Source organism: Pseudophryne corroboree, chromosome 10 (genome assembly GCF_028390025.1).
Source record: "Pseudophryne corroboree isolate aPseCor3 chromosome 10, aPseCor3.hap2, whole genome shotgun sequence".
NCBI lineage: Eukaryota > Metazoa > Chordata > Amphibia > Anura > Myobatrachidae > Pseudophryne > Pseudophryne corroboree.
In genome coordinates, this window is record NC_086453.1 from 35,185,608 (window position 1) to 35,202,702 (window position 17,095).

Below are 17,095 nucleotides of genomic sequence, written 5' to 3' on the forward strand. Positions count from 1 at the left end.
AGCTCCAGCAAGCTTGCTGGAGCCGGGTGGACACTGCCGTGAGGTCGGGCGGCTGTGTGACATCCTTCTGCAGCCCTACGGTAGCGCTGACATGCTCTGCCTGCTGGCGGCTGTCCCCCGTGGCTCCCACCCCCTCCTCTCCTCCTCCTGGGTCACTCATCTCAATTCGACTTGAAAAAGTCGAATTGAGATGAGATTTGAATAGGGGTTGCCAGATCCATTCCGACAAATGCATGTCGGAATGGATCTGATTTCATTTGAATATACCCCATAATGTGAATTTTGGCTCATACCGTGTGTTGTAATGTGAAAGAGGCACCAGTACTGGATAGTATAAGGAGACTTACTACATTGACGGACACGCCCCCTTTTGAGTGACCACGCCCCCTTTTCGGGAGCACGTGCGCCTTCGGCTCGCGCATAATTGCAACCTTCCCTATTTCATTCCCTCTTCAAAAATTCCTCTTCGTCCACTGCACCTACATCTGTACATACACACCCTCATATCTTTATATACAGTGACACCGGTGGTGTGGGCACATACTTTCCCTTTTAGTTTTGTTTTTGGGATGGGGGGGGGGGGGGGGGGGGGGCGCCATTATTGATCTTGCCCTGGGCTCCAAAAACCCTAGCTACGCCTCTGGGGCCGGCTCTGCTGTACTGTTTATTATATGTTTTTAAAGTTATCTCTTCATTGATATTAGTTCCAGGATTAATAATTATGTGTGGATAATTAGATTATAACGGTAATTCAACCAGTATTTCTTTTTTTACAGTAGTGCAATTCCAATAAAATTATCAATCCCATTGACATTGAAAAAAATAATGAGAAAAGACAATATATGAAACTTTTTATTTTAAAATGCGTGGAATGTTTACAGACAGAACATGGTGCCCTTATCTATTTCAAAAATACACAATATTAGATACTGCAAGAGCAAGAATAGAGGTAAAAATGATACTGCTGCGCAGACCAAAACTTCCGCTGGTACAGGTCACTTTCACGTCACCTGCCGAGGACTGGGAACTGAGTGAACACATATTTTTAGTGGCACAACCCCGAAAAGCAGTCGATAGTTTTGAAGGAGCTGTGAAGAACAAATATTAATATTAGTGAAGAATTCTTGTAACTTCTTTAGTACCTGTAGATAAAATTGTGTGAGAGAACAGTGAGATAACATTTGCCTTTCAAGTGACCCAGGTAAAGTTTGCAGTCGGCCTAAAACATCAGACTATAGCTCAGTGGCTAAAACAATGTGATACAGTAACTATGGCCCTCATTCCGAGTTGATCGCTGGCTAGCTACTTTTAGCAGCCGTGCAAACGCATTGTCGCCGCCCGCAGGGGAGTGTATTTTCACTATGCAGGAGTGCGAACGCCTGTGCAGCCGAGCGGCTGCAAACACATTTTGTGCAAAACAAGACCAGCCCTGTAGTTAGTTATTCTGTGCGATGATTGCTGCGACGAATGACACGGTAATGACGTCAGATGCCCGCCCAGCCAACGCCCGGCCACGCCTGCATTTTTCCAAACACTCCCAGAAAACGGTCAGTTGACACCCACAAATGCCCACTTCTTCTCAATCTCCTTGCATCTGCCAGTGCGACTGAAAGCGTCGCTAGCACCTGTGCAAAACAATGACGCTATTTGTACCCGTACGTCGCGCGTATGCATTGCGGTGCATGCGCAGATTAGCCTTTTTTTTTTATTATCGCTACGCAGCGAACAACGGAAGCTAGCGATCATCTCGGAATGACCCCCTATAGTAGATGTTGTCCCCAGAGCTACAGTACCTGGGTCTCTTCAGTGTCCAACACCCTCTTTTTCTCCCCCCCTTACTCCATCTCTCTCTTCCCCTTCATCTTTCTTTTTCCCTTATCAGCACCTGATTTTATTATATAGATTACTCTTAGCATTATCTCTTTCTTTTCATCTTTGTATGTTTTTCTGGTTCCCTACGGTGTATTTTTTTTCTTTCTGTATGTGGCCTGTGCATCCCAGTGCGTCTTTCTCCTTTCTTTGGTACTGTTATTATTTTTTTAGTTGTGGATAATGTTGTGTCGGCATATTTTATTTGGGTGTGGTAGTGAAAGTCGACAGTAACTAGGTCGACAATGTCTAGGTCGACCACTATTGGTCGACAGTAAAAAGGTCGACAGGGTGTCTAGGTCGACAGGGTCTTTAGGTCGACATGTTCTAGGTCGACAGGTCAAAAGGTCGACATGAGTTTTTCATGTTATTTTGGTGTAGTTTTCTTCGTAGAGTGACCGGGAACCCCAATTAGTGCACCGCGTCCCCTCGCATGGCTTCGCTCGCCATGCTTCGGGCATGGGGCCTTCGCTCCGCTACCGCGTTTCGCTCGGCACAGATTACCGTTCCAATCGTAGTCCACGTGGATCGTTAAGTATGAAAAGGTTCAAAAAAAGAAAAAAATTGTGAAAAACTCATGTCGACCTTTTGACCCGTCGACCTAGAACAAGTCAACCTGAAGACCCTGTCGACCTAGACACCCTGTCGACCTAGTTACTGTCGACCAATAGTGGTTGACCTAGACATTGTCGACCTAGTTACTGTCGACTTTCAGTCCGGATCCCTTTTATTTAGTGCCACTGTGATACTTATGAATAAACCATTGATATTTGACATGGTTTACCTGTCTAAAGATCTCTTGCTGGGTTGCCTTCAACCTAACGACGCTGGTGACGGGCTACTGACTGATGAGTATACATGCCAGCTATCTGCACATACACATTTTGCTACAAGCCAGGGGAGACTCAATCTACACCTAGCATAAGCGGTATAGTCATAATGGATGTCATAACTTCTTCTAACATCAAAACTGAGGAGTAAAAGGGGTTTTGACTCATTCTTCAATGGTACACTAATGGGGGAATCAACTAACCACGTTGGAGCAATCCAATTAGCAGTGATTGCCCTGCGCATAAATCCTCAATGAACTTTGACCCTCCGTAAACATTACAGACTGTTCCCAGAAATCTGGGTTATCCTCAGTATGGGAAACTGTGTTCCATGAACTGGCTTGAGGGGGAGAAATCCCAGGGAGAGTTGCACAAAGAGTCGGGAGACGTGAGCTGTGGTCAGGGGCTGGCTGGCAAATTTCAGCCGGGGGTGCAAACACAAGCATGTAGCCCATGTACTGAGGGGATGTGGGGCGGGATGTACTAAAGCAAAAATGCGGTAAAACCCCCGAAAACTGCAACCCGCCGACACCGTGGACCCGCCGCAGACGCCGACCCCCCTCCCCCGCAGCTTACCTTCCTCCAGGCTGCCCCGGACCCGGAAGGTAATCTCCTCCTTCCCCTAGCAACGCAGCCGGACGTCCTTCCGGCTGCAGGGGGGAGGAGGAGGTGCCGGGGGCAGCCTGCTGCTGCTTCCCAGCATCTATCCTGTGTGGGGACCCCATGGAGGTGACGGGGCCCCCTCCAGACCACCTAACAGGTATCGCGGGGGGCCTCCGTCACCGTATTGCAATGTTGATTGCATATGTTAGTACATATGCGATCAACATCGCTGCGGTATCCGGCGAGGGGCGGCGATGTATGTTAATACATCCCGCCCGTAATGAGATATGAATGTGTATGAAAGTTATGTTTGCCGTTCTGGAATTTGATTGGTTGGAGACTAGAGGAAAGTGTTATTGTGCGTGGGAGGGCATACACAGAGTAAGTGCAGCCTGAAGGAAACCCTGCAATCATGAATAGGAGAGAGCAATGCGTGCGGATGAGAGACGCAGATCTTGTGCAGAGAGGAGAGGTCGATATTGGGAGTTATTTTGAGATAAGCAAAGCAATGTATGTTGGTGTAGTTTGGTTAATGGCCTTGTATTTAAGTATTTTACATTGAGGGCCTGATTCAGAGAAGTATGCAGAGAACAGAATAATAATCTCAGATAACAAGTGCTATTCTGATTATGAATCTGGAATATTAATAACATATTTGGTATTAGTAGACATATGACGCTGTGTTTGGTAGAGAACAGAAATAAAAATATTATAATTACCATAAATATTAGTACGTTGGAGAAGACACATATCTTCACTTCCAGTGCATTGCACGGTGTCCCCAGTGTAACACCAGTCAGATGTAGCCGAAATGCAAGAACGACAGGTCAGTCCATTTGGCTGAGAGTTATCGCTGGGTACTGTGATACATGAAGATAAAACATCAAAATGTATAACTTAAACCTACGTCTAATATAATCTGCTAAAGTAAAATTTTGAGTGAATCTGATTTCTTGACATCCAAATTAAACTACATTGATAATTTAGTCCACACTCCATATGTATCGAACAGGAATCATTGCTGTAAATAATTATATATGCATCTTAACCACAGAAGAATTCTACAACCTTTTAAAAGCATAAGGCGTCAGTTCGCGGAACCTTGTGACTCTACTGCTTTACAGTCAGGGTACATGGTTACCTGTAATTCACTGTGAAACAGCTTTTAGGAGGTGATCTTATATGCGGGTGTTTTACAAGCTATACTTGTACAGTGTTCAGCGGTGGGATGTACAGTATAAGGTTATGATACTTTGGCAAATAAAAACAAAAACAAACGTGCAAAAACAATTATAATTCTGGGATAGAAGAGAAAACACTTACATGCCGAAGGTGATGGAGTGCAGTTATCTGTATTACAACAGGTGATGCCTATCTTTATCTTGATATCAGCAGTACTGATACTTCCAGATGTATCGCACTGATTTTGAGGTATACAAGACATGACAAAGACAGATGATGTGACCCCACCTGCAGAAAAAGAGTTTATTAACTGTCCAAGCCAAAGATACACACCTCTGTGGAACTGCAGGTTACTCAGAGTAACACGGTAGTCAGCCAGGTGTAATCTATGCAGCTAAATGGGTGTAACTATGCTGCCATGGGGCATTAGGGATGGTCATCGACCATCAATGATTACTTATCATCGATGGTTTAAGGCCGATGTCGAATGGTTTTGCAATCGATGGGAGAGAACAAGATGGTTTCCCTCAATCGATGGCTTAGCCTAAACGAATATTATTATTTTTTTACAAGATGCCGGGATACTGAGCATAGCTACACCCCTGACATTCGCAAAGTCCCACCCCCGGCTGTGATTGGCTGGTGGGTCATTCACACAAATAATACGGATTACCATTTTTTATGCTTATAACACCCACCATATGCCAATCACCATTCACTCCATCCTACATGTCAGCCAAGCACAAACACCAGACAGCACAACAACTAGATCATCCGCAATCACAAAGCCTAAGTGGCAAAATAATAATATACAGATGCTGTATATACACTGCTGTGAGATGATGGATGCAGAGTTGCTGCACTGCAGAACAGTGGCGGTTTTAGAGCGGCAGAGGCCCGTGTGCAGGCTCCGTCAGGGCCCCCTTCTATTTAGTCGGCGGCAGCGCTGTAGCTCGGGGCACTAGGCTCCCTAGTGTCCCAGAGTCTACAGCACATGTGCAGATCTCCGGGAAAATGGCTAGGCGGACATTTTCCCAGTGATTTTCTTACTGCGCATGTGCAAAACACCGGGAAAATGGTGTCATGCCATTTTCCCAGTGATTTCTGCAGAGCTGCTGCTTCCCCATGGCACTCCAAAGGATGAGTATTAAAAATAATGGATGCAAGGTGTACGGTGTGGGCCCCCCTGGACCGCACACACTGCACCCATTTTAAATTCGCCAGTGCTGTAGACAATACAAAGAGATGGAATAACAGAATGAATTGGAACAATGCGGTGTGTGAGTGTAATGAGTGCCGGCGGGCTGTCTGTCATGTGGGGGGCAGGGCCACATGTCAACAAACAAAACAGGCCTCCCATACACATCGGCCCACCTGGAATCCAGATACATCACTCCTATGAATTGCAATTTGCATGTAACATCTGCGAGACAACAGATATAACAACATGAAAGCACAGGTCGCACTCAGCAGGTTCACTAACTTTTGTAAACAGTGTTTGGAAATTGCAACTTTTAAATGTAATTCACCGACTCTGCATAACATACTTGCTGTGGATACTGTTCGGGTACTGCCGCAAGCGTTATCCGCGGGGCACGTCATGGTTGTTCCGGTGCAGGAGGAAGAGCCGGTGCCCACACACTGGTTGCAACTGAGAGAAAAACCTGCAATTGGGAATAAAAAATGGAGCAGGTGAAGAAGCATAAAATGAGCACACTGGGTGACAGCCTATGTCTTGTCCTTATAGATGGGATTATTATTATTATTATTATTACATTTTATTTATAAGGTGCCACACGTGTTTCGCCGCGCCCAGGGCCGGATTAACCATGGGGCGGATGGAGCTGCAGCTCCAGGCCCCCCATCAAAATAGGCCCGAAGACTCTGTTGTGACTGCTGTAAAAAGGATTTTTTTTTCCTGCTACAGCAGCCTTCTAAACGGGTGTCCGATGCCCCGCCCCCCAGCCGCGACCCCTCCCCCCCAACCGCGACCCCCCCTTCTCCTGCTCCTGCGGCACTGGCGGCATACTGTGTGTGGTGTGTGCTAATGGCGGCGCAGTGGAGGCTGCGTCACCATCCCTGGCCTCACAGCGATGTCAGCACATGTGACGTTGCAGAATCACCGGCCTGTCACCACCGCATTCACTCTGGAGGAAGCAGCAGCAGGACGGTAACAGCCACTGAGCAGGCTGTTCCGTGTAGGCGTCCTGATGAGCCTGGCAGAATGGCTGAGCATGAGGTGAGGGGCTGGCTTCTAGTATAACTTAGACACTGACTCTAGTCTATGGCTATGTTTATATAAATATATATATATATATATATATTATTTATATATATACACACACACACACACACATGCACACACACACACACACACACACACACAGACATACATACGTATACCGTATGTGTGTGTGTGTGTATATATATATATATATATATATATATGTGTGTATTTGTCTATACTGTATATATCTATGTGTATGTGGTGTATATACATATGCACCATATGTGTGTGTGTGTATATATATATATATATATACACACACACACACACACACACACACACACACACACACACACAATAAAAGAAGACTGCGGAACTCAGGGTCTGATAATTCAAATGTGTGTATTAAAACACAACAAAAGTGGTCACATAGATCTCCAATGTTCCTGGACCTTACTTCCCTTTGTCAAGGTGTGACGTATAAATAAAGGGCCATAACTAGGTGTGGGCGGATGGTGCACTAGTTCTGTGGGTGCACCATCCACATACACCCCAACTGGCCACCGTCAGCATCAGTGCTGCCCGCTACATTTTATAACCGTAGCGTTGCACCTAGCTCCCTCTCTGTCGGACGCATCGATGCTGATATAAAATAGTCGGCAGCGCTGGGCAACAGTGTCAGTCTCCCTGTGTGCTCCGCCCTGCTCCTCCCCTCCTCCTCCACTCGTGCAGCAGCCTAGTGTCCTTCCAGCATACAGGCTGGCCCAGGAACGCGCCTCCTCCCAGCAGGGGGATGCACAAGGGATGCCGGGAAGATGAGTTTGAACAGCGACAACTCCCGCCGCTGACGCCGCCATGGCAACCCGCAATTCTCAGGAAGAGAGCTCCACTGCTGCCAGGTAAGTGCACTGCCTGCCACCAGTGCATAGGTACCTGTGTCTCTGCCCCATTTGCTCAGGCTAGGCTATGGGTACTTGAGCCTAGATGCTGCCTGCTGTGGCTCATCTCTATCCCTCTACCACCGCTCTCTCCCTCTCCCCCTCCCACCCCTCTCTCTCTGTCTCCTTCCCACCCCACACTGTCTCTCTACTTGCCACCTTTTTGTCTCTCCCTCCCTCCCTCTCTCTCTCGTGACTACCTGCCATACTGTGTAAAAGGGGACTCTACCTGCCGTACTGTGTAAAAGGGGACTCTGCTGTACTATGTAAAAGGGAGCTCTGCCTGCCGTACTGTGTAAAAGGGAGCTCCACCTGCTGTACTGTGTAGAAGGGAGCTCTGCCTGCCGTACTGTGTAAAAGGGAGCTCCGCCTGCCGTACTGTGTAGAAGGGACCTCTGCCTGCCGTACTGTGTAGAATGGAGCTCTGCCTGACGTACTATGTAAAAGGGAGGTCTGCCTGCCTTACTATGTAAAGGGAGCTCTGTCTGCCTTGCTATATAAAGGGAGCTCTGCCTGCCGTAATGTCTAAAAGGGGGCACTGCCTGCCGTAATGTGTAAAATGGGGCTCTGCCTGCTGCAACGTGTAAAATGGGGCTGTGCCTGCCGCAACGTGTAAAAGGGGTCTCTGCCTGCCGTAATGTGTAAAAGGGGACTATACCTGGTGTAATGTGTGACAGGGGCTCTACCTGGTGTAATGTGTGTAAGTGGTGTAACTGCAGCGTAATTTGAATAATGGAGACTACTGTGCAGCGTAATATGAATTGGTATTATTTTGTGGCCACGCCCCTATACTTTTGTCGGCGCGCACTGCCTCTATTTTAAAAATTGGGGGGTGCACCAATACTGCTTCTTGCACACAGCGCTAAAATATCTAGTTATGGCACTGTACATATATATATATATATATATATCTCAGGACAACATGGGCAGCTGCAAGGTGAATTTCCAGTGCAGTAAAATTTTCCATGAATCTCCTGGGCAACGCCATGGCTCAACTGTAGAAAGAATAGGCGGCACTCCTGACATATTTTCAAGTGATATATTATTCAATCGAAAGTCAATCTATATAGTCAATCTATATACACACACACATACAGTTATATATATATATATATATATATATATATATAGTCCCAGAAGAAAAGAAACCAGCACCTCCAAATTACTGCATGATAAAATCTTTATCAAAAAATAAGATCTTAAAAGCACCAGAGGCAAGAAACATTAGTAGAAGCACATGGGGTGTCAAAAAACTGCATAATATCATATCACCATTTCAACGTGGTAAGTAGTGCAAGCCTCCAGCAACAAACAGGTAGGTCGCCAGCTGTTTCGGTGCTCAGAGGCACCTTCCTCATGGACAGGAAGGTGCCTCTGAGCACCGAAACAGCTGGCGACCTACCTGTTTGTTGCTGGAGGCTTGCACTACTTACCACGTTGAAATGGTGATATGATATTATGCAGTTTTTTGACACCCCATGTGCTTCTACTAATGTTTCTTGCCTCTGGTGCTTTTAAGATCTTATTTTTTGATAAAGATTTTATTATGCAGTAATTTGGAGGTGCTGGTTTCTTTTCTTCTGGGACTATTGTAACATATTATGTATCCAGCACTCCTAACATGGACAATACTGTGTGCGGCAGGCTATTCCACATATATATATATATATATATATATATATATATATAATATATTGTAATATGCTCATATTATTACATTGAGTTTCCTAGCATTACATGCCTAGGTATGTTCTCCGTTGGAGCTATGCTGACATGAGATAACGGGATGTTCAGAATTTTTTGTGTAATTTATCTAGTCCTTTAAATACTTTGGATCAGTGCTATGATATGGTCCTTACTGGTCCATGCATGTGCACTGTTGTTGGTAGCTGCATTGATGTTTGTGTTACATGGGAGTAACTACTGTAGTTGTGGACATCCAGTTTTGTGTTCCAGTGCATACAGTTCTCAGGGCCGGTCCTTGCCCTGATGGCACCCCGGGCAAAAGTTATGGGCGTGGCTTTATACGGGCGTGGCCAGTCACGCCCCCATTTGCAGCGCCGCTGAAAGGAAATGAAAAAACAAAAACAAAGCATACTTACTATCCCCGCTCCTGATTCCAGACCTGCAGACTTCCGACGACGCCGCTCTTCTCCTCGGATCTATGGGAGAAACGTCAGTCATGACGTCTCTCCCATAGCACAGCATAGGCACTAGAGGTCAATTATGACCCCTAGCGTCTGTGCCACAATTCTGTGCAGTGCGCGATGATGTCATCGCGCACTGCACAGCAAAGGTCCTCTCCATGAAGGGAAACTAGACGCTTAGCGTCTGATTCCCTTCACAGCAGGGGGGGGACCAGCGCCACGAAGGGAAACTAGACGCGTAGCGTCTGGTTTCCTTCTCACAGCAGGGGGGCGGGGGGCACTGCTGGGGGGCACACTGCACAATGGCGGATCTTGCCATGGTGCGGCGCCCTCCGGAATATTGTTCCGGTGGAATAAATAGAAAGGCTTGTGAGACAATGCTGTAATCTCTACCTGATATGCTGTACTTGTGCTTTTATGCTGCCCTATTTGCAAATGTTCTGAGGAATCAAAATGCAGACTCTTGACTTGTTGGTATGCGTTTTGGTCAATAAACGTATGATATTTGTGAGTAAGTGCCCTCTCCTCCTAATGGAATAATGTGGAAATCACTAAAAGCTGGTACAGCGCATGTGTTAGACTGTGTATGCACAGGCGCTGTTGGAGATAATTGGGTATTTAAGTGCTGGGAGTTTTCTTTTTTTCAAACACATGCCTACATACATGTATACAGTACACACACACACACACACACACACACACACACACACACACACACACACACTCATAAAGTACATATACAGCACTGATACCCCCCCCCCCCCCATATCAGAAGCCACACACCCATCATGCTGGTCACACCCTCTTCAGTGGCAAATAATAGGCCCTTCAGAAATTTCAGCTCCAGGTCCATGAGGACCTTAATCTGGCACTGGCCGCGCCGTACAAAGGACAGTACAGGGAGACAAAACATAGCATTACAGTAAATAATTAACAGAAATAGAGTACAGGTAACAGAGCACCACACGTTCTCAAGACATAATACAGCTAAGATGTAAGTATTGATGGAGTGATCATCGTACTACTAGAGGCTGGTGGCCATAGATGGAGATGAGCCTTTACTAGCAGGATAAAGATGGTCGTTGAGTAGGGGAGAGCTGCGAGTGAAATGTGTCGAGACAAGGGCTTAGATAACAAGAGGAAAGAGGGCCCTGCTCTGAAGAGCTAACAATCTAGTGGGGAGGGGCGACATACAGATGACAAGAGGAGCAGGCAAGCGGGAGGTAGCCTGATGGCAGTATGCAAGCAAAGCTGAGATGTTCACGGCATGAGGCAGGGGAGGTGGAGGCGTGGCTTCAGCACTGGGTTATGCATCGGGAGGGTATGCTTTGATGAATAGGTGGGTTTTTAGTGCCCGTTTGAAGCTTTGCAAGGTCGGGGAGAGTCTAATGGAACGGGGGAGTGCGTTCCACTGAAGGGCTGCAGCACGGGCAAAATCCTGAAATTGTGCATGGGAAGCAGTGACCAGGGCGGTGGAGAGGCGACGGTCATTGGTTGACCATAGGGGGCGGGATGGAGTATGAAGGGAAAGGAGGTTGGAGATGTAGGGAGCAGTGGAATTAGAGATGGCCTTGAATGTGAGGAGTTAGAAGAGGATTCTGTAGGGGAATGGGAGCCAGTGTAGAATTTGTCGAAGGAGAGTGGCAGATGTGGTGCGGCAGGAGAGGAAGATAAGCCTAGCTGCGGAGTTCAGGACAGATTGGAGGGGAGCAAGATGGGAGCAAGTGAGGCCAGTGAGGAGGACATTGCAGTAGTCAAGTCGTGAGATGACCAGTGAGTGGATGATGAGTTTAGTTGCACTCTGGGAGAGATATGGGAGAGATATGGCCTGATACAAGCAATGTTGCGTAGCTGGAAATGACAGGATTGTGCCAAAGCTTGGATGTGGGGTGCAAAGGAGAGGGAGGAGTCAAGAGTGATGCCCAAGCAGCGGAGTTGGGGAACGGGGGAGATGGTGGTGTTGTCAACAATGATGGAGATATTGGTCGGGGGTGTTTCTCTGGATGGGGGAAGATGATGAGTTCAGTTTTGTCCATGTTAAGCTTTAGAGAGCGTTCAGACATCCAGGAGGAGATTGGGGAGAGGCAGCTGGAAACCTGAGAGAGGACAGAGGGGGACAGATCAGGAGATGAGAGGTAGAGTTGTGTGTCATCAGCATAGAGGTGGTATTGAAGGCCAAATGAGTTAATGAGCGCACCCAGGGAAGAGGTATACAGGGAGAACAGAAGGGGCCCAAGGACAGAACCCTGAGGGACACCAACAGGAAGGATGGAAGGGTGTGAGGTGGTGCTGGAGGCAGACACAGAGAAGGAGCGGTTAGTGAGGTAAGAAGAAAACCAGTCAAGGACAGTGCTAGAGAGGCCAGCGTTTTGGAGTGTGCGGAGGAGGAGAGGATGATCTACGGTTTCAAAGGCAGCAGAGAGGTCCAGAAGGATGAGCAGAGAGAAGTGGCCCTTGGATTTGGCCAAAAGCAGGTCATTGGTGACTTTCACCAGGGCAGTCTCAGTTGAGTGGAGTGAGCGAAAGCCAGATTGTAGTGGATCAAGGATGGAGTTGTCATAGAGGTAGACTAGTCGTTCAAGTAATTTGGAGGCGAAAGGGAGAAGAGAGATGGGGCGGTAGTTAGTGGGTGATGAGGGGTCGAGGTTGGGTTTTTTGAGAATAGGAGAGACCAGAGCATGTTTGAATGGTGAGGGGAAGATGCCGGTGGAGAGGGACAGGTTAAAGAGGTGAGCAAGGTGGGAGCAGGCAGTGGGGGAGAGGGAGCGGAGAAGATGGGAGGGAAGGGGGTCCAGGGGGCAGGTGGAGGGGGGGGGGAAAGATGAGGGAGTGGACTTCCTTTTCTGAAGTGGGACAGAAGGAGGACAGGGTGGGATAGATAGAGGGGAGGGATAAAGGGGGCAGGGGGTAGCAGAGGGGTGATGGCGGGAGATGTCGTGTTGGATGTCCTCAATTTTGGAGATGAAGAAGGAGGCAAAGTCAGTGGAAGTGAGGGAGGATGGGAGGGGAGGAGGAGGGGGGCGAAGGAGAGTGTTGAAAGTTTCAAAGAGACGGCGTGGACAGGAGGACTGAGAAGAGATGAGTACTTGTAAAAAGGATTGCTTGGTGAGGGAAAGAGCAGAGCTGTAGGAGGAGAGAATAAACTTGAAATGGAGGAAGTCCGGCAGACAGTGAGATTTCCTCCAGGAGCGTTCAGCGGAGCGTGAGCATTTTTGTAAGAAACGTGTTAGCTTGGTGTGCCAGGGATGGGGTTTGGAGCGGCGGAGGGGGACAGAGGAGAGGGGGGCCACAGAGTCGAAAGCAGCGGTTAGGAAAGAGTTATAGAAGGAGGCTGCCTGGTTGGGACAAGTTATAGTGGAAAGAGGAGATAGGAAAGTTTCGAGGGAGGACATGAAAGTGGGGTTGAGAGACCCGAGATTGCATCTGGTGGTGGTGGGTCTGGGCGTGGAGAGGAGGAAGGAGGATGAGAAGGTGAAAGAAAGCAGATGGTTGTCAGAGAGAGGGAAGGAAGAGTTTGAGAAATCAGAGAGATCACATCGGTGGGTGAAGACAAGGTCGAGGGAGTGGCCGAGATTGTGAGTAGGGGTGGAGGTCCATTGAGAAAGTTCAAAGGAGGTGGAAAGGGCGAGAAGATTAGTGGAAGCGGCATTAGTGATGTCAATAGGGATGTTAAAGTCGCCGAGGATGACAGAGGGGAGGTTAGAGGAGAGAAAGTGGGGAAGCCAGGCAGCAAAGTTGTCAAGGAAAGGTGAACAGTGGCCAGGGGGGCGGTAGATCACTGCCACAAGGAGGTGAATGCACTCACTTTGCCAGTGGTCGGGATAATGGTGGTCAGGATACCGAAGCTGGAATCCCGACCGCTGAAAATGCAGACAGCCGGAATGCCGGCTAACACAAATGGGAATAGCGAGCCCGCAAGGGGACTATTTGCACTCGCAACGCTGCCGTAATACTGGCGGACGGGATGCTGGTGACGATATACTGAAGGCTGCCGGTATTTCATTCCTAACCCTTACAGATTCTGTGCTAAATGTGTAAACGGTAATATACTGTATGTATATAACTATATATATATATATATATATATATATATAGATCTCCCTTTGTTGAAGTCCAGACACTGACGGACAAAACGCGTTGGGGCGCTTTGCAGATATCTCCTTTATAGACAGATAAGCTTTATATACCTTTTAATTTTGGACGTGTGTTTTTCATCCATTCCTGTCATTTTTTTATATATTAAATCTATATATTTTACACTGTTAAGGCTGACAATTCCTGTCATTTTTTTATATATTAAATCTATGTATTTTGCACTGTTAAGGCTGACAATTGATTTTAATTGTGAACAAGCTGGTTCCCTAAATATGCCTTGCAATTCCAGACAGTGATATATGACACTAGGTGATTCATTGCACCCTATGGGCGCTCTTCACACCGTCATAAGGGGCTACGCCCCCTTAACCCTTGCACACCCTTGTGGCGTGCAATATTTTTATTATATGGAGTATTACATCCAATCATAATTCTGTGAGTGGTTAAATATTGCACGGACAAAGGGCGTGCAATGGTTAAGGGGTGGAAGTCCCTTGTAATGGCGTGAACAGCGCACGCAGGGCCTGGTGAATCACCTAGTAGGTGCTTTGGTTGGAGGAGTAGGGGGTGCGGTGAAGAGGCGGATGGGATCCTGGGGTGCCACGGGAGGGGCGGTTGCGGTGGTGCCGCAGGTGGGGGAGGGTGCGTGGATGCAGCGGGTGGTGGTCCGCAGCCGCTGTGGGTGGGGGAGGAGCAGTTGCGGGGTTGCCCCGGGTGGAGCGGATGTGGTGGTGCGGCGGGAGGTACGGGCGCGGGGTCTCTGCGGGTGGGGGAGGGGGTCCGGAGCTATTGCGGGTGCTGGAGGGGGGGTGTGGGGGTGCCGCAGATGGGGTGCGGAGGTACTGTGAGTGGGGGAGGGGCGGGTAATGCTTCTCCTGCTTCTCTTCCTGTCAGCAGCTAAGCTGCTGTCCTTCCTTTGGCAGTGGCTCTCCCGGAGACTCGCACAGCAGCCAGTCACTATTGTTAGCGCCAGTGTCCCAACGCGCCGCATTACTCGGAAGATGTAGGTAAAAAACTACAGCTCCCAGCAGCCCTAAGGGGCGGAATGCTTCAGTGCTAAGGGCTGCTGGGAGCTGTAGTTTATTTAGTGCGTCTACTTCCCTATAATGCGGTGCGTTTGGACACCGGTGCTAACAATAGTGACTGGCTGGCAGAACTGAGTGACTGGCTGAATCACTGTAAAAGGTGAGTGTGCTGTACAGTATCAGTGACACTGCACACAGGGTCGGCGCTAGCAGCTCAGCAGAGGGATGCAGTGCAGGGAGGCACCAGGAAGGAGAGACGTTCTCCCTGCTCTGCATCCCTGTGCTGAGCTGCTGCTGCTATCCCTGCTGCTGCCGGCTGCTGTCACACATGCAGTGGCGCCGGAAGCACAAAACCTTCTCTCCCCCTCGGCACCAGCAGCACAAAGCCTCCTCTCCCCCTCCCCTTCCCTGTGTGACATTCAGTGGCCGGGAGGGAGACAAAAAGGGCAGAGCTGGATGGGAGTAAGGGGCGGGGCTACACAGGACCATGCTGCAGCAGGAGGATGAGCTGCTACAGCTTCGGCCAGCCAGAGTTCATTAGATAAGTGTCTGGAAAGCGAGTGAGTGTGTGTATGTATATACAGTGTCTGTGTATACTGTATATATGTGTCAATGTGTATGTGCGTAATGTATGTACAGTATGTGTGTGTGTTTATATATATATGTGTCTGTAGTGTGTGTGTGTGTGTGTGCATGTGTGACTGCTGCATAATGTGTGTAAGCGTCACTGGTACAGGGGGCGTTACGTGTGTAAGCGTCACTGTTACAGGGGGGGGCGTTACGTGTGTAAGCGTCACTGTTACAGGGGGCGTTACGTGTGTAAGCGTCACTGTTACAGGGGGCATTACGTGTGTAAGGGACACTGCTACAGGGGACATTACGTGTGTAAGCGTCACTGGTACAGTAGGAGTTACGTGTGTAAGGGACACTGTTACAGGGGGCATTACGTGTGTAAGTGTCACTGGTACAGTAGGAGTTACGTGTGTAAGGGACACTGGTACAGGGGGCATTACGTGTGTAAGGGACACTGCTACAGGGGGCGTTATGCGTGTAAGCGTCACGCTACAGGGGGCGTTACGTGTGTAAGCGTCACTGGTACAGGGGGCGTTACGTGTGTAAGCATCATTGGTACAGGGGGCATTACGTGTGTAAGCGGCACAGGTACAGGGGGCGTTACGTGTGTAAGCATCATTGGTACAGGGGGCATTACGTGTGTAAGCGTCACTGGTACAGGGGGCATTACGTGTATAAGCGTCACTGCTACAGGGGGCATTACATGTGTAAGCGTCACTGCTACAGGGGGCATTACATGTATAAGCGTCACTGGTACAGGGGGCATGACATGTGTAAGCGTCACTGGTTCAGCGGCATTACATGTGTAAGTGTCTCTACTACAGGGGTCATTATGTGCGCTGTGCGTTTGTAAAGTATGCGAGGGTGCAAATTTATAGTTTGTAGGGGGGCGCCGAACACCGTAGCACCGGCCCGGACTGCACACCCACTGCACTGCACAGCACTGTCGCCTTTTACATTGATTCAGCGTCCTCCGCGATATCACCCTCCATATCTGCTACATTAGCCATTTCGGGGCTCTCAGGCCAGCAGGTTTATTTACATGTATTAAGATTCAAATGACGGTTGTCTGACCAATGCCTACTTAAAACAGATAAGTGATCCGAGCCAAATTTATTATCTCCGGTACCTGCTCTCACCTTGTAATATTTACACTTTTGGGCGCTTGTATTCTCTGTTTCTTGCATTTTATTTTATGTGTATACCCAACACTGTTTCCTTCTTTACAAGCTGCCGCTTACACAATGTATGAGGAGTGTTTCTATTGACTTCAGGTGCCTATACGCTCTACGCAATTCAGTACCACGGATTGTACCCTAGTGCCGTAGCTTCTGTTCTTACACAATATAATATATATATATATATATATTAGAGATGAGCGCCGGAAATTTTTCGGGTTTTGTGTTTTGGTTTTGGGTTCGGTTCCGCGGCCGTGTTTTGGGTTCGACCGCGTTTTGGCAAAACCTCACCGAATTTTTTTTGTCGGATTCGGGTGTGTTTTGGATTCGGGTGTTTTTTTCAAAAAACACTAAAAAACAGCTTAAATCATAGAATTTGGGGGTCATTTTGATCCCAAAGTATTATTAACCTCAAAAACCATAATTTA

The 17,095-nt window shown here is 48.1% G+C and overlaps 1 protein-coding gene across 3 annotated transcripts in view; it reads right to left on the bottom strand.

The window, feature by feature from the left end:
• Window positions 1–838: 838 nt before the first annotated feature.
• The window catches only part of LOC134965901 (phospholipase A2 inhibitor NAI-like), a 112,233-nt gene continuing 95,976 nt past the window's right edge, over window positions 839–17,095 (bottom strand). For all 3 annotated transcript variants that reach the window (XM_063942299.1, XM_063942298.1, XM_063942297.1), the window contains exons 2-5: window positions 6,032–6,148; window positions 4,626–4,772; window positions 4,022–4,162; window positions 839–1,088 (exon numbers count right to left, since the gene is read on the bottom strand). In XM_063942299.1, coding sequence (XP_063798369.1) covers window positions 907–1,088; window positions 4,022–4,162; window positions 4,626–4,772; window positions 6,032–6,086 — 525 coding nt within the window. In that variant the 5' untranslated portion in view covers window positions 6,087–6,148 and the 3' untranslated portion in view covers window positions 839–906. The remainder of the gene's footprint in view (window positions 1,089–4,021; window positions 4,163–4,625; window positions 4,773–6,031; window positions 6,149–17,095) is intronic.